The 23,179-nt window shown below is 44.9% G+C and overlaps 1 protein-coding gene across 1 annotated transcript in view; it reads left to right on the forward strand.

The window, feature by feature from the left end:
* The window catches only part of STK26 (serine/threonine kinase 26), a 116,121-nt gene extending 98,219 nt beyond the window's left edge, over nucleotides 1–17,902 (forward strand). The window contains exons 6-11 of the mRNA XM_088465736.1: nucleotides 188–373; nucleotides 1,080–1,222; nucleotides 6,562–6,655; nucleotides 7,420–7,482; nucleotides 9,311–9,447; nucleotides 14,547–17,902. Of these exons, the coding sequence (XP_088321862.1) occupies nucleotides 188–373; nucleotides 1,080–1,222; nucleotides 6,562–6,655; nucleotides 7,420–7,482; nucleotides 9,311–9,447; nucleotides 14,547–14,568 (645 nt within the window). The 3' untranslated portion in view covers nucleotides 14,569–17,902. The remainder of the gene's footprint in view (nucleotides 1–187; nucleotides 374–1,079; nucleotides 1,223–6,561; nucleotides 6,656–7,419; nucleotides 7,483–9,310; nucleotides 9,448–14,546) is intronic.
* The last annotated feature ends 5,277 nt before the right edge of the window (nucleotides 17,903–23,179 follow it).

Consider the following 23,179-nt stretch of genomic DNA (forward strand, 5'->3'; position numbering starts at 1 on the left):
TGTGTGTATGTCAATAGATGGGAGGGTCATCTGAATGTGTCTTATATGCACCTAACAATAGAAAGGTTAATGTTATGCTCTACATTCTTATAACATACATACAGAACTGGTCGCTTTTTCTTTCTTTTTTTTTTTTTTATATATGGTACATTGTCTAATGTAGATTTTGCTGTTTTTGTACTTTTAGGCTGACATTTGGTCTTTGGGAATAACGGCAATCGAATTAGCTAAAGGTGAACCACCGAACTCTGATATGCACCCAATGAGGGTCCTGTTTCTCATCCCTAAAAACAACCCACCTACTTTAACAGGAGATTTTGGCAAACCATTCAAAGAATTTATTGATGCCTGCTTAAACAAAGATCCGTCATTTGTAAGTATGCATCTTTCTTAAATTAATACCCCAAATAATCTAGTAGGTTTACTATTCTTGGAATTGTGACGACAACTCATTCAGCCTTGTGGGGTAGGAGTCATCTTAAGTCATACCCTATATAAATGGTCTATTTACTTAAGTGCGCAGTGTGAGTAAACCACTTATTTTGTAGAAATTGAAAGGACATTGCCAGAGAATTAATTTTTTTAAATTACAGTGCATGCATTATAATACACTGACCACTGTTACCATAAAGACCAGTTCAGCTCTGTTAAAAAGTGGGAATTGGCAATAAAAGCTTGTACCTACGTCTCCCCTTTAGTGCTATTCTATCAGTGTTTCATGTAGTACAAAAAAATAGTTTTAAGTAGTTGGCAAATTCCCCATTCTTCCGGTCCTCCGAATGGTGATCAAAAGCTACCTATCCGCAGACATCGATAATTGGCGAATTGCCAGCGTTTTGGGAAAAACAACATATTAAAACTCCCCAACACGCTGATCCCGATAATTTTTTGATCTGGATCGACGAAATGAGGATTTCCAAAATATTGGATATTCCCGATTCCACGGTGTCGGCAGAACAGGGTATATTGGCAATCCATCACAGATGTATTTGTGTTTGCACTGAGTTTTGTGTAATAAATGTTAGATTTTCTTTTTTGCTATTTAAATAAATTATGTATTTTTTTTTTCTTTCCCCCAGAGACCTACAGCCAAAGAACTTCTCAAGCACAAGTTTATTGTGAAAACTGCCAAGAGGACATCTTACCTAACAGAGTTGATTGACAAGTTTAAACGATGGAAGGCTGAAGGGCACAGTGACTCTGGCTCTGATGATTCAGATACGTGAGTGATTTCTTATTATATCGGGGATTATTCTGGCCATGAATGTTGCTGCTTTCTGGGGGCCAGTGGTGTGGATACTGTACACAAAGGCACTTTTCTATGAGATCACCATGACTTTTGTAGCAGGAAGCTCTTCTAGTTGACTGCCTGAAACTGTATTACTCTAATGGTATAATAGAGGCTTTGGTTTCTGTAAGACGCATGGCTGCACTGAAAACAAAGCTTATGTTACAGCATGTTACCACATGCCGTTTTAACAAGAGTAACAAATAGTTGTGGGTGGTCATATGTAGCCTTCTGATCCACACTTCAAACCTACTTTCACGTCGCAAACACAACGTAATCAGGTTCGAGTCCACTAAGGCAAATAGCTTTGCATTAGTGCATACTGCTGATTTTGGTTGCATGGGTGTAGGACGTAGACTGTTGCCCAAGTATGTCCTGAAATGAGTGTCTAAGGGACTGTTGGATATAAAATGGAGGAAATTCTCTAAATGGGTCCTTTTGAGCCTCTTGTATGTTTTACACACCCCCATTACAATAAAAATAAAACTCCACATAAAAACTCAATGTCTCCTTTAAGGGGATGCAGTTTATAAACTGGCGGACTAAATGCCGCCGATCTATAACCCGACACGAGAAGCCCGACGGGGGACTTCAGATAGGCGTAAGACTACCAATGCCTAACTGAATCCCGACGCCAGAATGACGGACAACAGCCCAAAGGAGGTAAGTTCCACAGGGAGATATTGGGTATAGGTGATGTAGAGTCATCCGGGCCCCTTATGCAGTAAATTTTTCTCCCAGGATGCACTTGGGTCTCCCTCTATACCCCGCCCCCGGGCCAGAGGCACCTCAATTTTGTTTGGTGCTCGGCTGGAGTCTGGTCACTGAACGCGGTGGTACTGTTTAACAGCCCCTGAAGGTTTGTTATTTTAAGTAGCTCTTTTTCCAAGACTGGACAGTCCAGGGGACGTCTGCGCTGCCTCTCCGTCACCAAGCTGGCGCCGAGACGCCAGTACTGATTCGGGGAGCTCGGCTAGCGGGGACCCCGGAGGGTCCCTGGACTGCGGCCAGGCGCTACGGGGCAGGTAAGCGACGGGTCACTGCATAAGCTGTCCTGCTGAAATTGCAGTTTTTTACCTTCAGGGCTGGGGACTCTCTGGGGATGATTGCAAGTGGTGCCAGGCACTGAGTCCTGCACTTCCTCTGGCCCACCAGGGAAACGTGCTGGATAGTAAGGACACGAGTCCAGCGTCCCGGGGGTTAAATGCTGGCCAGGGGAGGCAGCCTTTCCTCTCTAACAGCCGGCTCCTTACCGCTGCACAGCGTACCTTTCCACTGCGGTCTGGCTGTGCTGGGGCAGCTCCTCCTCCTCCAGATCCGCCCCTCAGTGGTCTCTGGCAGCCATTTTCTCCTGGCTGAGTCGCAGATCTCACAGGCAGTGCGGAGCCCGGGTTCCCCTACGTTCCTCTTCTCCAAGGTGGTCAGTGTATGTAGCACTATAGCCTACCAGACACTGAGGGCCTCATTCAGAGGCGGTCGGAGGATGCAAACGGTCGCTCAGAAACTGGGCGGCCACTTGCATCCTGACCGCCCGTCTCTGTTGCGGTCGTTAGGCTGTGGGTTAACACCCACAGCTCTAACGACCGCTCGGGTGATGGTCGCGATGGTCAGAGACCATCGATACCTTCGGGGCTTACGACTAGACCCTAGGGTAGGGTCTCACTTGTCGTAAGCCCAGGAGAGCTTCTGGCTCTGTCTGAGCCGGAAGCTCTCCACTGACATCACTAGTCAGTGGGGCCTCCCCCAAATGGCAGGCGTTCCCATAGGAACGCATCCGTTTGGGCTGCCACCCCCCAGGCCCGCCTTCCAAACGGGGCGAGCTGTCAATCAACATCGACAGCTCGCCCCCTTTGGAAAGAGACCTGCTACGACCAGCGCTGTCAGTCGTAGCGGGTCTCACGCATGTGTACGAGGGAGCCGGCTCCCTCGTGCGCATGCGCACTGGCAAAACATCGAGGAGGCCGTGCGGTCGTAGACCATACGGCCGCCTCTGAATAAGCTCCTGAGTCTTTTTGTAGTTGAATAGTAGTTCCATTTTGTGCAGGTGTATTTATCGCTGCATTGTATGTGACTTTATGCTAGCGCTATCTGTCTGAGTTTCTCATTTCACTCTGTCAGCCATTTTACTTTCCCTGTGCTTTTTTCTCACTGAGCCCTTCAAGTGTTGTCAGGGTGCAGATTACTCCTCACAGGACTCCAAGAAGGGCTTAGAGTGTTTACCTTATAACGGTTTGGCCCTGATTTGGATAAAATTGTGGATACGTTGGCAGCGGCTAAGTCTGCTTGTCTGCCTTCTGCCCCTGCTCCCTCTGGGTCTCGGACCTCATCCTTTCGGACATATCGGGCCCCAGCTAAGGTTAAAGCTCAGTCCTTCCCTAGGCAGTCAGTCACCAAGAAGTCTGCCAAGCCCAGGAAGCAAGCTTGGAGTGCGAGACGTCAGGCTGCCAATCTTGAAGACGAACCCTCAGTCTGATGGGGCAGGCCTCCCCTCGGGGGATCCCAGGGTGGCAGGCCGACTTCTTCAGTTCGCCCAATACTGGTGTCCTACTACCACAGACACCTGGGTAAGTTAAGTGGTCTCTCTCACGGATACGCCCTCTCCTTCCGCAGAAGACCTCCCCATCAGTTTTTCTGCACATGCCTTCTGTCAAACAAGGACAAGGCCTTAGAAATTCAGAGGGCAGTACAATCCTTGCTTCAGGCAGAGATCATTGTACCGGTCCCGTTATCCCAGAGGGGAATGGTTATTATTCCAGTCTCTTTCTGGCTCAAATACCGAACGGATCCCACCGACCTATCCTCAATCTCAAGTCCCTGAACAAATTCCTCAGGGTACCTCGGATGGAAACCCTACGCTCAATTATACTGGCTTTGGAACCCGGAGATTTTATGGTGGCCCTCGATATTCAGGATGCATACCTGCATATTCCGATTACTTCGGCTCACCAGCGTTTTCTCAGGTTTGCTGTACTACAACAACATTTCCAGTTTCGGGCTCTGCTGTTTGGCCTCTCTACTGCACCTCGGGTGTTTACCAAAATTATGGCAATAATGGCAGCCCATCTGTGGCTGCAGGAGGTCCGCCTGCTACCATACCTGGACGACCTCTTACTGTTGGCAGGGTCTCCAGAGGTACTTCATCACCACCTACAGCTGACAATATCTGTTACAGATGCACGGATGGTTGCTCAATTGGAAGAAGTCCTCCCTGATCCCTTTTCAAAGGATGCTCTGTTGGATTCACAACAGCAGAGGAGTTTTCTTACTGCGGAAAAGATCTCCACTGTGCAGACGCGAGTACGCAGATGCCTTCACAGTTGCAGAATGTCCGTTCACTCAGCGATGCAGTTACTGGGTTCCATGGTGTCGACTTTCGACATGGTGGAATATGCCCAGTTTCATTCCCAGCCTCTACAGAAATTAATCCTCTCAGGTGGGACGGATTACCCCATCGGATAAAGGCACAAACTGAGGTGCGTTTGTCTCTTGCTTGGTGGCTGCAGACGGGCCATCTCACCAGAGGGCGTGCCCTTTTGGATTCCGACTGGGTCCTCCTGACAATAGACACCAGTCTTTGGGGTTGGGGTGCAGTGACAGGTCTACACTCCTTTCAAGGACAGTGGACAGCAGAGGAGTCTGCCCTGCCAATAAACATATTGGATCTTTGGGCAATCTTCAGGGCCCTGCAACAAGCCAGACTCATACTTCACGGAAAGCCCGTGCAAGTTCAGTCAGACAATGCCACGACCGCGGCATACATCAACCATCAAGGAGCAACTCTAAATCAGGCGGCAGTGACAGAGGTATTATGCATTCTGACATGGGTGGAAGGTCATCTCCCAGCCATATCGGCAGTGTTCATTCCAGGAGTTCTCAATTGGGAAGCGGACTTCCTCATCCGTCATGAAGTGCATCCCAGGGATTGGTCTCTTCACCAAGATGTGTTCCAGCTCCTAGTGGACAAGCGGGGCCTTCCGGACGTGGACCTCATGGCCTCCTGACACAATCACAAACTGCTGGTGTACGGGTCCAGAACAAGGGATGCCAAGGCTCTCTTGGTAGACGCTCTGCCAGTCAAGTGGACCTTCCAGTTTGGGTACCAGTTTCCTCCAATCTCCCTACTTCCTCGAGTAATTCTGGAGTTCAAGCAAGAAGGGGGCACTGTCCTGCTGGTGGCTTCAGCGTGGCCCAGATGTCACTGGTACTCAGATCTTGAGTCTCTCCATAGACACTCCGTTGCTGTTGCCTCAACATCCGGACCTGTTGTCTCAAGGTCCTTGCCTTTACCCGGACCTGGGTCGTCTGTCTTTGTCGGCGTGGCCCTTGAGACATCCCTCCTAAGGTCCAAGGGATTTTCTGGCTCTGTGGTTAACACCATGCTCAGAGCACGTAAACCAGCCTCTGCTAGGATTTACCACAGGGTGTGGTCCCAAAGGTTACAACCCCCAGGTCGTTTGTCCTCTATGGCTTTCACAAGAAGGAATGGCCAGCCAATAAACAAACTTTGGCTAGATTGCTTTGCATGGCTATTTCTTAGGCTTTCATAAGGGCCTTCCAGTGCCACCCTCTGTTACTGCTAATTCTACTCGGTCTCTGGGTCCTTCGTGGGCAGCTTGCTGTGGCGCCTCAGCTGTTCAGCTGTGTAAGGCGGCCACATGGTCTTCTGTCCAGACCCTTTTGAGGTATTATGCACTTGATACCTTTTGCCTCTCAGGATGCTTCCTTTGGGCGGCGGATTCTCCTCTCTGCACAGGAGCGTCCCCACCCTTACAGGGACTGCTTTGGGACATCCCCAAGTTCTCCCTGTGGAACCTATGGACCCTGAAGTAGAAAATGTGAGATACGGTAAGAACTTACCTTTGTTATATCTTTCTACGAAATCCATTGGGTCCACAGGGCGCACACCCTGGCGCATCTGTGCTTCAGTTGGGCTTCGCCCTGGTTACCGGTTTTCCGTCTCCTCCTTCTGTGTGAGAATATAATTCTTGAGTGTTCCAGACTTTCTTCTTTTATCATCCTCCGGCTTGCTACGAAACTGAGGTGCCTCTGGCCCGGGGGTGGGGTTTAGAGGGAGACCCAAGTGCATCCTGGGATAAATATTTACTGCGTAAGGTGCCCGGATGACTCTACATCACCTACACTCCAAGATCTCCCTGTGGACCCTATTGACTTTTTTAGAAAGAGATAACAAAGGTAAGTTCCTCCATATCTCATTTTTTTTTTTATGGTCCGAATGCAAACTGGTAAATGTGTGTTCATCTTTATTTTCACAGGGAGTCCAGTAACAAAGAGAACAATTCTCATCCTGAATGGAATTTCACCACAGTTCGGAAGAAACCAGATGCAAAGAAACTGCAGAATGGAACAGTACGTGACATGTCTGCTGCATCACACTTTTACTATATCCCTATTGTATAGAACAGGCTTCCTGTCCTTTTGCCTATTGTACAGAGTCTGTCATTCTATCTAAATACCTATTTACTAGCAGTTTATCATTCCATCACCATTATACAATGGCAATAGTAGTACAGTATTCTAATAGCATTTGAGAAAATTGTGCCCTAACCCCTATTAACAACTTAAGGCCCCCATACATTGGGCGATATAGCAAGCGATCCGACTGATGCGATTTGCCTGCTATATCGCACCGTGTATGGCCGTGTTATCAGGCCGAGCCTGTTTCCGCAGGGTCGTACATCGCACCCCCTGATATCTCTGCCGGACCATAGGATCAGGGCGTGCGATCCCATTCATTGGTATGCAGGTGAGACAGAGGGAGCCGGCATATCTGGTGGTCGACCACCCGATCGCACTGTGTGTGCGTACCGCCCGATCTGTCGGACGATGGATACCCTGTTTTCTCGCACGGTGCCATCGTACCGTGTATGGGGGCCTTTAGACATTATATTTCAATTTCTAATCTTTACTAGTATATGTGGGCTGTATAAACTCTAGGGAATCTGTGATGCTAGAAAGCTTAGAAACCTCACAAAACATTACTTGTATATTTGATGGGTATTTTATCAAATCTAGCCTGATAGCAAATTCTGGGTTTCCAAATGTAATTTATTTTTTTTTTAGAAAACTTCAATGGTCAGAAAATGATTGTTAAATTGTATTCTGTTTTACAGGATCAAGACCTTGTGAAAACCTTGAGCTCATTATCTATAATAATTGCCCCAGTGTTTGCTGAGGTATGATGTACTTATTTTATGTCTGCTAAAATAATAATGAACGTTTAGGCTCTTATTAAACAGAAATGTACCTCCACTGTCTATATTCAATGCAAACTGCTCATTACAGCTGCAGACCGTCTATTAAATGAATGTTGAAGTGTAAAAATGCAGTACCTTGTAATGCATTTTAAATGAGAATCCTTTGAATTCAGCTTTTCTGGCAAAGAAAAGATGGCATTATGAGAGAACAGAGCTGAACTTGGCATTCGGCACGTGTAAAGGAAAATTATCTTAAACCATAAAACTCAACTGAAGTGAATTTAAAGGAGGCTGGAAAATTAAATTCTGAGACTGTTACTTGAGGGGTTGGGTATGTGATTCTGGCGGGCGGAATACTGGCAGACAGAATACCATCAGCGGCATCCCGAAGGTCATACTTGCCTACTCTCCTGTTTCGGCCGGGAGCCTCCCGAAAATCTGGTGCCCCTCCCGACGCCGCCAACCCCTCCGACTTCCCCCGCGTTAACCTGACGAACCCCCCATCATTTTGGCCCACCCCCTGCTTCACAATGCCTGTAATATCGGCATTGTGTAGCGGGAATGAGGCCAAAATGATGCAATTGCATCATTGCGCAGTCCACGCCCCCCTGCCATGCTGATCTGGCTGCTCTTTCCCGGAAGGGGCAGCCAGAATGTCGGCAACCATGCTGAAGGTAAGCAGCCTAACCCACCTTTCCTGCAGCCTAACCCTGACCCCCCTATTGCCTAACCCTAAATCTTGCCCTCCCTAGCTGTGGCACCTGACCGATGGACTGGTGACTACATCCCTACTTGAGGAACGCTATTTGAGAATAGTGGGAATTTTCTAACATATAAACTGTATTTAGCCTTACAACAGGATTGGCGAGGCTGTGGCATGTTCTATTAAAACTGCGATGGCTAATGAATGAGAACCTTTAGAGAACCAACATAAGTCTACAGGCTCCTATCATAATTAACCTGGCTCATAATTAACCTGGGATGAACCAAGCTCTTCTTGGTTCATCCCAGTCAGCAAGCTTCTCCCACTAGTTTTCAGGTTTCTGCCCCTGCTAAAGTTCTAAGGTCAGGGAAGCAGTTTAGACTGATTTGGGGCCAGTAATCTCTGTTCTGTGTGAAATACCTTAGTTACGTAGTGGAACTAGTACAAAGGAATCATAAGTTGGTGACTCTTAGGGGGTCAAATTAACTGCGATATCCAGCTGTGCACATTACTGCTTATAATGGTAAGCAGTTTTTACTCATTTTCCTGTGCACCTCTATCGGTTACAATGAAAAAAGAGCAAACCTACATCGCCATAGAGTATCTTCACGGACCATTATAGAGGCTTATTTTGGAGAATTGATTTTGCACTTTGGCTAGTTACACAGTGAGATTACCATAAAGACACTATTAGCTGTACTCTTGGGGGTCAGTGCAATTACATAACATATTGTATTGCATGTTCCAGTGCTAGGTACGGGAGATGTGCAGTGCCCTCGTCTCCTGTACTTACGATAGCCTAACATCATGCATTTTCCTGCGCACTCCTATTGGTATCGGGAGTAATATTATGTACGTTGCTGTTGCCAGTGTTTAGACACTGTCCCAACAGCACATCGATCCTGCATTGCAGGTAATTGAATTACCTCCTTTGAGCTTTATGCTAGACACTGTGGTGCATTAGCTGCTTAGCTAACCTATTGTATTATGTATTGGAGAGCTAATAGTAGCTGGCTACTGCATCCCAAGCCAGAAAGAACCCTTAAAGTTAGGTAACTAGTTTATCTATCACAATCTGTATACTTAATTCATTTTCCATTGCAGCTAAAACAGCAAGATAGGAATAATACTGCAAGGAGAAATGCAATTGAAGAACTTGAAAAGAGTATGAACCTGGCAGAAGCAACTTATCCTGGAATCACTGACAAGATGGTAAAGAAACTTATGGAAAAATTCCAAAAGTAAGTATCAAGCACAGCCGGACACTCGTTATGCCTTTTGTGAATCTACATTTCTTCTTCAGGGTCCATAGGGCTCCACAGGGAGACATTGGGGTGTAAGTGGTGGTTGAGGATCAGGCACCACACAGTTAAAGCTTTCAGCTCCCTGGATGCAATGGTCCCCTATACCCTGCCCCCCGAGCCAGAGGCACCTCAGTTTCGTTGGTGACCAGACTGTCTGGGCACACCATTATGCAGTGGGCTGCTTAAGCAGCTCAAAAAGCTTTTATTTTATGATTTGTTTATTTTTTTTATGTCTCCTGTTGAGCGAGCAGCAGCAGACTGTCCACAGTACATCTGCACTGCCATCCATCACTCCTCCAGGTGCCGCAATGCCAGCTTCGGCTGGGGATTTTCTGCGTGAATCCCGGGGTCCTCGCTAGTCAGCCCCGTGGATGGACCCAGACTGCAGCTCGGAAAGAAGGGGACAGGTAAGGCAGGTCATCGCTTGCGGTGACCCGCGGATTGGTACATACCTCCGGTCTCAGGGGACAGATCGGAGGTGCTGAGTGTGTCCACTAGACCACCAGGGTACCATATGGAGCGGGAACCTAGCATCCCGGTGATTAAAAAATCAGCATGGTGAGGTCAGCTTTCCCCATTAAAGTGACCCCTCAGCACAGGACGCCATTCCTCTGAGGTCTCTCTTCCCTGAACGGCTCTCCTCCTCCCCGACCACGCCCACTCAGGTCTCCAGCGGCCATTTTCTCCAGGCTCAGCCACAGCTCTCTCAGGGAAAAGCAGGGTCCGGTCCCCCTACATACCTCTCCCTGGAGTCGGGTCATGTAGCGCTATGTCCTACTAGATGTTGAGTCACTGACCACAGAATCTGTGTAGTTTGATTGTAGTGCCATTCTGTAGTTATATGGTATTTCTGCATTGTATGTGACTTATGCTAGCGCTGCCTGTCTGTTTATTTCTCTATACTGTCGTCAGTATATATCTTTCCCTTTTTTCTTACTTTGCCCTAACATACAGGTGTATTCAGGGTTTCTCCTGTGCCTCACATCTCTAAAGCAAATGTTTGTGAGGGTTGTCACATACAGTTGGTTACTCACTGTGCCATATTTGTGCTGTGTGCTCCTGAAGCTTGCCCAAGCATAAGACAGAATCAGTATATTGCATTTCTACTTGTATCCTACATACCCAGTGGTTGCATTATACCCAGTGCCATATTGTGTTCTGTACTACTCTACAGCTATGTCTAGCAAAGGCAAGAGTAGCAAGCAAGCATCTGCACCCATACTGCTATCATGCGAATTATGTGCTGCAGGCTTAAGTGAGGAAGATTTGATACATGATGGGTTATGTGTTATACTCCACCCTGCCCATCAGACCCCCCCAGCGCCTGCACAAAAGCTCCCCTGGGCTTCCTTTTCTCAGGTGCTGTCTACTATTGCGGACCGCCTAGTGGTACCGGCTGTAATTCCCCCTATGGAGTTACCACAACATGCCGTAATTCCCCCTCTGGGGTTTCCACAACAGGTTCAGGCGATACAGGTACCTCCTGTGCCCCCTCCATGGGTAGACGTACTCTCTAGCTAAGTACAGAGTCTGGCTACCTCTACAGCCTTTCAAACTATGTTACAAGGTGAGATGCCCCTTCTCACCTTAAGTCTTCTAAGCCGTCCTGTGTTATCACAGTCTCTAAGATTCTGAAGTGTCATCTGAGGAGGCAGAAGATGCTGATCTCTCTAACACTGACTCCCCTCTGGGGGAGGACGAGAGGTAGTCTAAAATGTAATATTCCTGCCTTGGTGCGAGCTGTTAGATTCATCTTACTCTTGGAAGATGTCGAGCAGCCCCTAAATCTAAGCACCCACTGTTTAAATGTCAAAGTGGCTTCAGCAGAATTCCCTCTATCGGATAAACTAGCTGAACACATCGGCATATCCTCAAGCTCAAATCCCTGAACAAATTCCTCAGGGTACCCAGGTTCAGGATGGAAACCCTACGCTCTATCATCCTAGCTCTGTAGCCTGGGCACTATATGGTAGCTAGGTACATGTAGGTATGCGCCCTAAATATCCAAAGTGACCTCATCAGCGATATCTCCGGTTCGCTATACTACAGCTCTTATACTGGCCCAGGATATACTTCACAGAAACCTTGTACAGGTACAGTCCGACAACGCCACAACAGTGGCTTACATCCTCCATCAAGGAGGCACTCGAAGTCGGGCAGCAATGACAGAAGTGTCACGCATTCTGACATGGGCCGAGGGTCACCTCCCAGCCATCTCTGCGGTGTTCATTCCAGGAGTTCTCAATTGGGAAGCAGACTTCCTCAGTAGTCACGACATGCATCCTGGGAAATGGTCTCTTCACCAAGAGGTTTTTCAACTCATAATGAGCAGATGGGGCCTCCCAGAGGTGGACCTCATGGCCTCCCGACACTATCGCAAATAGCCGCTGTACGGGTCCAGAACAAGGGATGCAGAGGCAACCTTCATATACGTATCATTAGTGAAGTGGACCTTTCAGTTTGCGTACATATTCCCTCCAGTCTCCCTTCTTCCTCGAGTTCTTCAGAAGTTCAAACAAGACTGAGGCACTGTCCTGCTGGTGGCTCCAGCTTGGCCCAGATGTCATTGGCGCTCTCTCCATGACACTCCGTTCCTGCTGCCTCAACATCTGGACCTGTTGTCTCAGGGTCCTTGCCTTTACTCTTCAGACATCCCTCTTGAGGTCCAAAGGATTCTCTAGCACTGTAGTCAAAACTATGCTCAGAGTGCGCAAGCCAGCCTCTGCTCGGATCTACCAGTGTGGCATACAGATTTCCAATTGTGTCGTACCAGAAGCTACGACCCTCAAGTGTTTAGGTTTTCCATAGTCCTGGCCTTCCTTCAAGCTGGATTAGACCTTGGACTCCGCCTTGCCTCACTGAAAGTGCATGTCTCTGTTCTATCCATTTGGTTCAGCGTAGACTTGCTCCACTACCGGATTTCCACCCCTTCCACCAGGGTGTCCTCCGTATACAACTTCCCTTTGTCCCTCCAGTGGCTCCATGGGGTTTGTCAGTAGTTCTTCGTGCCCTCCAGGGTCCTCCGGTTGAACCCCTGGATTCTGTGGAACTCAAGGGGCTTACAGTGAAGACTTTTTCTTCTGGATATGGTGTCCACCAGAAGGGTGTCAGATTTAGGGGCGCTCTCCTGTCGCTCGTCATTTTTGATATTCCATCAGGACAGGGCTCTGCTTCGCACTCGCCCTGTTTTCCTTAAAAAAATTATTAGTTTCCACATTAATGAGGATATTGCAGTCCCAGCCTTTCAATCACCAGACGTATCGGCAGGTTAGGCCGCCTTGGATGTGGTCCGTTCCCTCAGGATATACGTGGACCATACCAGTTACCTACGGAGATCAGACTCCATATTTGTGCTCTATGGATTTCACAAGAAGGAATGGGCAGCCAACAAACAAACATTGGCTAGATGGCTTCGTATGACTATCTCACAGGCTTACACGCAGGTAGGCCTTCCTGTACCGACTACTGTTACTGCTCATTCTACACGCTCAGTGAGTCCTTCGTGGGCAGCTCGCCGTGGTGCCTCAGCTGAACAGCTTTGTAAGGTGGCCACGTGGTCTTCTGTCCATAACTATCTGAGATTTTATGCCTTTGATACATTTGCCTCTCAGGATGCTTCATTTTGGCGCCGGTTTCTCCTCTCAGCGCAGTAACGTCCCCACCCTTAAATTACTGCTTTGGGACATCCCCAAGGACTCCCTGTGGAGCCCTATGGACCCTGAAGAAGAATATCAAAGTTATGGTAAAATTTTACTCTTTCTTCGAAGTCCATAGGGTCCACCGGGCACCCGCCCTGACACATGTGGCTTCATATGGGCTATGTTTCTGGTCAACTGGTTCCCGTCTCCTCCTACGTGTGATTCTTGTGTGTACCAGTCTTCCTTCTCTCTTCTCATCCTCCGGTCTTACCTGAGGGGGCTCGGGGGCAGGGTATAGGGGGTTGGACCAGTGTTTCCTGGGAGCTGAAAGCTTTAACTGTGTGGTGTCCAGTCCTCCTCCCACCACCTACACCCGAAGATCTCCATGTGGACCTTATGGACTTCGAAGAAGAGTTAACAAAGGTAAGTTTTACCATAACTCTACTTTTTTATTTTACTTTTAATCAGCATGTCAAAAGTAAATGCAAAAAAAAAAATGATTTGCGTTAATTAGTGGCTCTTCCATTTTATCACCTGCTAATGCATGCTGCTTACCTTGGCTTGCTAGTTGGCACCCTCTTGAGGACAACACCTATAGCACATGTATATACAGGTTGAGTCTCCCATATCCAAAATGCTTGGGACCAGGGGTATTTTGGATATCAGAATATTCTGTATTTTGGAATATTTGCATACTATAATGAAATTTCTTGGGTATAGGACCCAAAACTAAACACAGAATGCATTTATGTTCTATATATACATTATATACACACAGGCTGCAGGTCATTTTATACAATATTTTTAATAATTTTGAGCATCAAAAAAAGTTTGTGTACATACATGAAATTAATTTGTTTTATACACCTTAAACATACAGCCTGAAGGTTATTGTATACTATATTTTAATGATTTTGTGTTTTTAAAAAAAAGTTTGTGTACATTGAACCATCAGAAAGCAAAGGTTTCACATTCTCAGTCGTTACTAAAAATATTCCGTATTTCGGAATATTTGGATATGGGAGACTCAACCTGTATGTTAATTTCATATGGAGGAGTACAGGGCCAATGGAGGTCATCTGCTGACCATATTTAATGATGAGAGGAAAAATAATTCCATTACTTTTGAGGCTGCACAGTTTGCCAATCACACCATGTGGCCTTCTTCATCCTGGTACTTCAGTAACTGGAATATTCTGGGATGAAAAGTTATTCCTGGGAATGCTGCCAAACTTTTTAAATATTTAAAAACTTTTAAGTGTAACTGCTGATTGATATAAGCTCTCTGCACAACTTTTTCTGCTAGATAGAAGTGAAATTTGCTACATATTACTTAGTTGTGTTTTCTGTTCACACATTGTGTAGCCTCATAGTGCTCTGCTATGGTTTATTTCCCAGGTTTTCTGTCGGTGACTCCTAAGTATCATTTTACGAACATGACAACGCTGTATTAAAATGGCAGAAGGACACCCACCAAAACTACTCCAAGCCTGGCCGTACTTAGCATATTCAGCTCCTTGTGCCTTTTTGGATCTTCGCAAAAACACATCCATGACCATGATTGATAGTTTGGAAAGGAAAGAAAAACTACCATTTTTTTTTTTTTTTTTTTCCCTCTTTCCCTTTTTTTGTTAATTATAATTTTTTGTTTTGTGATGGTGTAAATGGTTTTTATATTTTCAGAAAATTATTATTTTGTAAAGACTGATATCTTTTTTCTAGTTTAATCTTTTGTTTAATCCTGTAAATGTCAATATGCTGTCTTTTTGCTGTTGGGTAACAGTTGCTAAGTTACAGTGACATGTGCAAGTGACCGTACGTTTGTGGTGGTTGTGTTGCACTGTACACTGATGCAATCCACTGGTCTTTTTATTTGTGTATGACTTGACTTTTGCCATTTCTTGGTAAGGTACAAGAAGTGGCGGGTTAGGATACGTGAAATGGAGCCGTTCTGTTTCACGGAGGCACATTGGAGCTGCTGTACAAAAAAGCCGTCGCTTACGACACCTCAGACCCATGTAGACCATAAACAGTTTCTCTTCTGTAGGAACACTTGTCCGTGCTGGAAAAAAAAAAAAAAAAGACCACAAAGACCCAACCATAAGCGATTTTGGGCAAACGAGGTGTCAATAATCTTATCTGCTTCCCTAGCTTTGACAGAAATGCCATAGCAAGTGGGACTTGAGGTGTATTGTCACATATACACAATGGAAGTAGAATTTTGTGGACCAAACTTGTATCCATGAGAATGCAATGGACCAATTTACTAGGAACCAGTCTGACACCCAGGCACAAAGTTCTGAGTGAATTTATATTCAGCTGCCATCTCATGAATATTGGTTACGTCGTCAAAATGGCCACTTCATGCTTAAATGTCGTCACTGGTTCCTAATGAATTTGATAGGCTGCCTTATTCACGAATAACTGTGCAGCTTACAAAGTGGCTCTTAACACGTTATGTAGACAACAGGTACACTTTTACCAGAAAACATATCACCGCACTGCTCAAACTGGGCAGCTGTGTAAGCATCCAGGGTTGCTCATCAGAAGCTATCTACTTACCTGCTATATACATAGACTTGCTGGAAAATTCTCCAATTCAAGCCCTCGATGGCTGGAAATCTGGATGTAGATTTGCTGCTTTTTAAGATTTTTTTTTTTTTTTTTTTTTTTTTTAATGCCCTAGAATATTTCCAGCTACATTGCTGTTCTCTTTTGATCCTAATTTACAGAACATGGCAGCAGTATTGCTCTTTCTAAATTGCAGTTGAAATAGCAACATTGCTGAGACCTAATCGTAATGCTGTCTCGCTTGTTAAGGTATTTTGTGCATCTTTTATTTCCTTCAAGGAGAACTAAAGCAATACATTTTAGTTTTTGTTTCTTGCAAATAGACAGAATATGTCTATTGTTATTTAAGTTTGGTTTTTTTTTTTTTTTACTTTTTCCGGAGGGTGCCTGCTTTGCATTGCAGCAATGTGATGTAGGACTTTTAGTGAGTGTTGATCTGTTGAAAATGATGATGTACATTATACGCTATAGTGGGGAAAGCAGGGCTTTAAGTATCATGTGAAAACCTAGCCCTCTCTGTTCCCTCAGTCAGAGTACAGACAATGGTTCGCACCAGCATCCCCTAGCATCAATTCTCCCATGTATTATATTCCATTTTTTTTTTCCAGACTTCTCATGTATAACAGCACCATGATGTATTTATACTCCTGTAAAAGTGTATTTTAAGTCTGTATTTACCATTTAATACACAAGTAACTAAGTTATAGAGTTTCTCACACACAACCAGTAAGGAGACTTTGTTTGGCAGTAAAAAAAAAAAAAAAACTTCCCAATCAGCCGGTACTGCTTAATGGGATGTTTATATTTAGTGTACATTTTATTTTCCTTTAGCATGTACTCCGAAGTTTGTTTCCTTGAAGGTGGTGTAATTATAATAATATTATAATATGAACATATTATAATATCTATTGTGCATTTTAGGATTTGAGTCCTGATTATTATTCTTACGTTGTTGGAGTTTATACCCATATGCGCCAGAGCACCTTTGACTGTACATTTCTCAATCCGTAGTGTATGGCCCAGACTCTTGCACACCTTATGGACTCAAGATTATCTGCCAAATCTATAAAATGTAAACGGTGCATGACCGACACATTTTATCCAATTGCCATTGCAGTGTTTAGGATTTTATATTTAAGTAGACAATGGTGTTCATGGGGGGTGTGGCCGCCAGTATCTGATGCAAATGAGCATGCTGCAGTGTCAAGGAATTGTTTTGTAGTTTTCCACTAAAGAGACTATTCAGCTAGCAGCGTATAGATTGCTTTTGCCGTGAAGAACTGGCAGCACAATGTCTTAAATGGCCCCACCCGCAGATTATTGCCAATCATGCCATGTGGCCTTGTCCTGCACTTACACCTATGTAACTTGACTTATTCTGACCAGGTGCTGGGGTAAATGTGTATAATTGCACACATCACATTATGGACCTGCTGCAGTGTTGATCTTAAGACATCTGGAAACCTCTGTAGAAACCGGTGCACATGGAGAAAAAAAGTTTAGTTTGGTTGCTATGAGTTACTGAGCTTATTATTTTTCTAGTACAGGTTAAGAAATTAAAGTAAATGTCTAGTTGCTATTGGTTTACCTTTGCATCTTTTTAAAATATTTAATTAGCAGTGAAGATCTGATGCAGAAATGTATTATATGGTAAAGATCCATTCAGATTGCAGCATGCTTATTTCCACTGCAGAGTAGAGATTTGCCCCCACAGTAATTCTTGCTCTAAGGGGACACTTGAAAACATGTATCTGGCTATTGCCAAGGAGTGAGCAACATTTTCAATGGTGCCTACACAACTGCGTTCACTTTTTTTTTTTTTTTTACTTTTTTTCTGTTTTTAATTTTACGGAACCATTTGTTTGCATTTTCTGCTCTTACTGAAACTCACTTCAAATTTATATCTTGAGAAAGTCTGAAAATAGTTTTTGAAAACAATGTTATGGTTAAAAAAATAAAATATTTTTATAAATATATAAGCAGTAAAAGTTGTAAATACAGTCAATCAGAAAGCTTTATAAGAACTTCACAGATAGAAAAAAAAAAAGAAAATATGGAAAAAAAAACAGCGATACCCATATATACTTCGTAGTTATTACTCTTGTAAATCTGTTAATAGAGTAAGCTTATTTCAATATTTCAGGGGATTTTAAATGGTTTAAGAATAAATATTTAAATTCTGATTGGTTTGTGTGTGTTTTTTTTTTTTTCATTTTAATAGTGGTATGAGACAATTGAAATTGTAAAGTTGCTCACTTACCAAATATATAGATTATTGGTTGTTAGAGGAGAATATTGAAAACACTTTGGCGCTATGAGCCTACTAAATAAACTTCTTTGTTCCACACCAACCATACAAACAGAACGGTCTTTGAGGTTCTTGGAAATCTCTTTTGATTGCGGTATAGCATGCATTCCCAAACCTGTGTAGTGAAGGCCATACTTCGGTAATGAAAATTTTGGTCTATGTTCTTTAAATGTGGCAAAACCACTGAAACTTACCCCACTGGCCATCCTGTCTTTAGTATGCTCCTTAACCGAATTTATAATCCCAGAGGTTCATATACTGTACATAGGCAAACGCAGGGGGTGTTTCAGTCTGCCTGGAAACCCCCCTCCCCAGCACACACCCACAGTAGAGATAGTAATATAATAGAATGTTACTAGTGCTGCATGTTCTCAGTATCACAAATGACATGATTAGCACCAACTCTGGATCTTTTAAAATGTCAGCCAGTAATAAATATACCTGTGCACCAACTAGGAGATGTGGAAAACATGCACTGTTAGGGGTGCACTGCTATAGACCATCAATAGGGTTAATTAATACTGTATACAAGGGCGTCTTGAGAGGAGAGGGGGACCGTGTGCACTCCTCGTGCGGGGCCCCCTCCTCTCTTCCCGGTGACCCAGCTAGCCAGCCACCGGAGCCTCAGTAGACTCCGGGCACTAGAGTGTGCCTGGAGTCTACTGCGTATGCGCTGAAAGCTGGAAAGATGGCCGCGGCAGCCATTTTCCGGTGTTCTGAGCAGCGCAGACACCTGACGTGGGACCACGGACATGTATGTCTAAAATCATATGGGTGCAGTGTGTGTGATATGGGGCCCCCCTGGACCCGGGGGCCCGTGTGCCCCGCACATACTGCACCCATTATTGATACGCCACTGACTGTATAATAATACACTAACCAGTACATAAGGAGACCAATATGTACATATATGTCCAGGGCAGTGCTAGGTTCTTCTGCTGCTCCCCCAGACCACATCTGAAAAAAAACATTCTGCTCAGACAGGATGGACATATTGCCCATCTAATGGCTTACTGTGATCGCTGGTCCTGTACATGCTGGAATTATGCAACACAATATAGCTTGAATGTAACATATTAAAGCTGGATAAGGGATAATTATGCCCTCTTCATGGACTGGCCACACTCACTCCAAAATCAAGCATTTGGAAACCCCCCTCTAGAAAACCTGCATTTGCCACTGCTGTATATCCTGCAAATTACAGTTTATTTGAAACCTTTGGATGACGCAGGAACTATAAAGTGATGTGTATATCTATTTTTGCGATTCAACTGAAGATCTGAACACCCGTTTGATCACTCTTATGCAGAAACTCAAAAGTCTAAAAGGTTAAACTTTCAAGCACCACTGTATTACTATTTACATACATACACACAATCAGTGGCCACTTTATCTAGAATTGGATAGGGCCCCCTTATGCTCCTAGAACAGTCTTAAATTCATAGCATGGGTTCAAAAATTAGTTCCTTGGTATTTCTGGCCCCTTTTGATTTGATATCACACAGTTGCTGCAGATTTGTTGGTAGCACTTTCTTGTTACAAATCTCCCATTCTACCACCTCCCAGAGATGGGTTATTGGATTGAGATCTGGTGAATGAATGCCATTTGAGTAATAGCAATATCAACCCCCATAGTGGTAATACGTCCCCATGCCAGAGCCCTCACCCCCAGGTATGGGTACCCAGTTTAGTTCACCGCTCCCCATTTGCCACTATATATGTATTATATCTCTGAGCCAACAAACATTTTTAATCCTCAGCATAACCTCCCCTGTGGCCTGGCCCCACCTCCTCACCTTTGGCAGCGGAGAGTGGTGCAGGGGGGACTGATAATCGGGTCCCCTTGCTGCAGCTGACCTCTGCACACGCAGAGATTACCATATCTGTGCTTGGACTTTTACTTTAGGCGCTTGCGTCCCAGAATCCCGGTCACCCAGCATTCTGGGGTGCGATTCCAGCAGTGATGTCGGTGCATCACTTCCGGAGAGTCTTATCTGCAGAAGAACCTGGGGGACAAAGCAGCTTAAGTGGTTGCATGTGATGCGACTTTGCCAAATAAAGCACTTCTAGCAGCAGTCATATCCCATGTGACCACGCCAGTGAACTGGTTAAACCGTGTGACCCTTCTACAATACTCCTCATTGATCAGACACCAGCCGGATACCAACTGCTGCTACGCTTGCCACCCATGTAACCGTTTCTGTCTGGCACAAAGCCCAGAACAGAATGGACACTAATTGCCAGGAAGCCGTCTAGGAGAAAATCATGCTCCCCTCCCACGGGTAGAGCCACTCCATCTACAGCACCTAGACACTCCCCTCTATTGCCCGCTGAATAAGCGCAACCACTGGCATTGAAAAAGCCACTTACTAAAGGGAGAACTTTGTCTGGAGTCATGTGATACTTGTTGCTGACAGAGCCGATGCACGTAGTTCCAAGCTCCCCATGAGTGGGTAGAGCTATTACATCGTGACCACCATGCACCTGATCATTCACCCTCAATGCAGGCCACGTGGGCGTATTACGAACACTTCAAAATTCACTGCTATAAGGAGGATTATCAGTCTAAAAACTCCTCACTTTGGTGGCAAGTATAAATTGAATTCTCAAAGCATTGCTACCGGACTTAATAAATCATTCAGACTGCAGTCTATTAGAAATCAGGTGTGTAGGTCAATACGTTGCAGTTAGAGGAGTACTATGAAAATGTGTTGCATAGTATAATTTTTATGATGTCTTTTAATGAGATTATATGTTTTATTTTTGCTTTTTAGTAAATAAATAACCCTTCTTTGGATACGAACCAAGTAGAAAGTGAATGTCAGTTGTATTCACCCCCTGATTCACTAGCTGCTTTTTTACAAACCGTTGATACAAAGCAGGCTGGATTCCTGTTTAGGCCAGATTCTCACTTAACCATCCATGTCTGAAATTTAGATTAATCGAACCAGGCATTGTTTTTCAGATCTTCATCTGAACATGGCAGTAGAACCAGGTGCAGGTTTCTGCTGTTTTGTAGCCCATCCACTTCATGGTTTGCGTTGTATTCAGAGATGGTTAGTTAGTTGCTGAAAGCTTGAACCAGTCTATGGCTGTTTTCTGACCTCATTAACCAGACCACAGGACTGCCACTCTGGGTATTTTTTGTGTGAAAATCCAAGTAGATCATGAGTTTCTGAGATAAATCGCCACATCTGGCATGAACAATCGTTCTGCGGTCAAAGCCGCTTAGATTAGGCATAGGCAATGTCTGGCACTCCAGCTGTTTTGGAACTACACATCCCAGCATGCCATAGCAGCAAAACTGTCAGGGTATGCTTGGATGTGCATTTCTACAGCAGCTGGAGTCTCATATTGCTATCCCTGAAATAGACCCCATTCTGGTGTTTTGGTCTAAAGAACAATTGAATTTATTGACCATATCAGCATAGTTTTATGCAGAGTTTGTTATATAATTGGCTGATTAGATAATAGCATTAACAAGCAGGAAGCCACTGTGTATGTAAATATACAGTATGTACATATGACAAGGACTTTATACAAATTTCTTTGAACCCATTGGATCCTAGCTTTTAGGGCTCTTTCAGGATGCTGTCCCTTTTAACTATTTTAAAGTGTTTTATGTTCCTCTTCATGCATCCCCTGCATAGCAGGTAACTACTTTATATTTCTAACCAAGCCCATTATAATGGGAAAGAAAGCAAATAAAAACAGAAAACACTTTAGTCCCTGAAGAATACACTTAAATTGGGTATTTTAAAGAACCAGAGCAGAAATGAGTGGGCATGCAGTGTCCTCAGATTGATTTGGGGTAGTGCTTTTTATGAAAGTATAAAATTCATGTCTTATCTATCATTCTTGGGATGTCTGAAAACTGCCACTTTATTTGGGTACGCCAACAGAGTTGTAGTGCGCAGCACACTATGCTTATAATTGCAGTCCTCCCCACAACAGTATTGTTTGTGAAAATGTAAACACAGGATTACGTGATTGCCCTAGATAACTGCTCTAGTAGGATAGACTTTTACTTAGTAAGGAACAAGGTTTCCCTGCCCCAATGTAAGTGTGGCAAATCACAGCAGTGTTTAATTTAACAATTGGCTTTCTTCTTCGGGGTCCATAGGGATCCATGGGGATATTATGGTTGGAAGACCAGGCACCAAACAGTTAAAGCTTTGACTCCCAGAATGCCCCGGGTCGTCCTCCATATATATCCCGCTCCTAGCCTTGGGACTTCAGTTTGCTGTTTGGTGCGGCAGGACTCAGACGCATCTTTGTAACAGGAGGACTGCTTAGAGCAGTCCTAAGCTTTTATGTTTTTTTTTGAGTTGGCAGTACCAAGCGTCTGTAAGACTCATGTGCTGTGACTCCATCTACCTCTGCCGGGCCGCAACATCTGTAATTGTGCTGGTGATTTCAGCGGGTCGTGGCTGAGCTTAGCAGCAAGGCTGTGACCTGGACTGCACCGGATGCTTGGAGATGTCAGGTAAGGCGAGTCCTCTCTTACGGGGAATCTCATGCGGCAGTCCTTCTGGTTTCAGAGACGCACCAGAAGCCGCTGCTGTAAGGACCAGGAATTGTCCGCATTCTAACTACACCAGCTGGGCCCTATTGTCTGACACCTGGGATCGGCAGCAGATGCAGTCTGCTGCCACGAGGCCAGCGTACCCGGCTGGTTAATGCAGCTTAGATGAGGTAGGTGCTTCTCCCCCGACCCATACACAGTCCCTAGAAGGGTTTTGCGCATCTGAGTTGCTCCGCCTACCCTCCACATGTATGAGATGCTCACGGTCCACGCAGTGCACCTGGTAGCTGTGGTCTCAGGAGGGTCTGGGTCAGTCTCCCTGTTTACCGCTCCCTTGGTTAAGGGATACGGTGCTCTGTCCTACTATTTCTTTGCGTTGCTGTAGCTGATTTAGAGCTAATTGTAATTATATTGTATATGCATTGTATGTGACTGTTTGCTAGTTGCTGACTGATACTGGTTTTTTTATTTCTGTCAATTATAACTCACTGTTATTTCTTTCTGAAGTACTTCATTGATATTTTGTGAAGACTGTCACATAACTTTGCGATTGTGCCTTTTACTTTGAATATGTCAATAGATAAAGGGAAACAGTAGGGGGAGCCACCTGTGCTGGTTTCATGTAAA

The sequence above is a fragment of the Taudactylus pleione genome, unplaced genomic scaffold (genome assembly GCF_031769625.1).
Source record: "Taudactylus pleione unplaced genomic scaffold, aTauple2 ptg000064l, whole genome shotgun sequence".
Taxonomy (NCBI): Eukaryota; Metazoa; Chordata; class Amphibia; order Anura; family Myobatrachidae; genus Taudactylus; species Taudactylus pleione.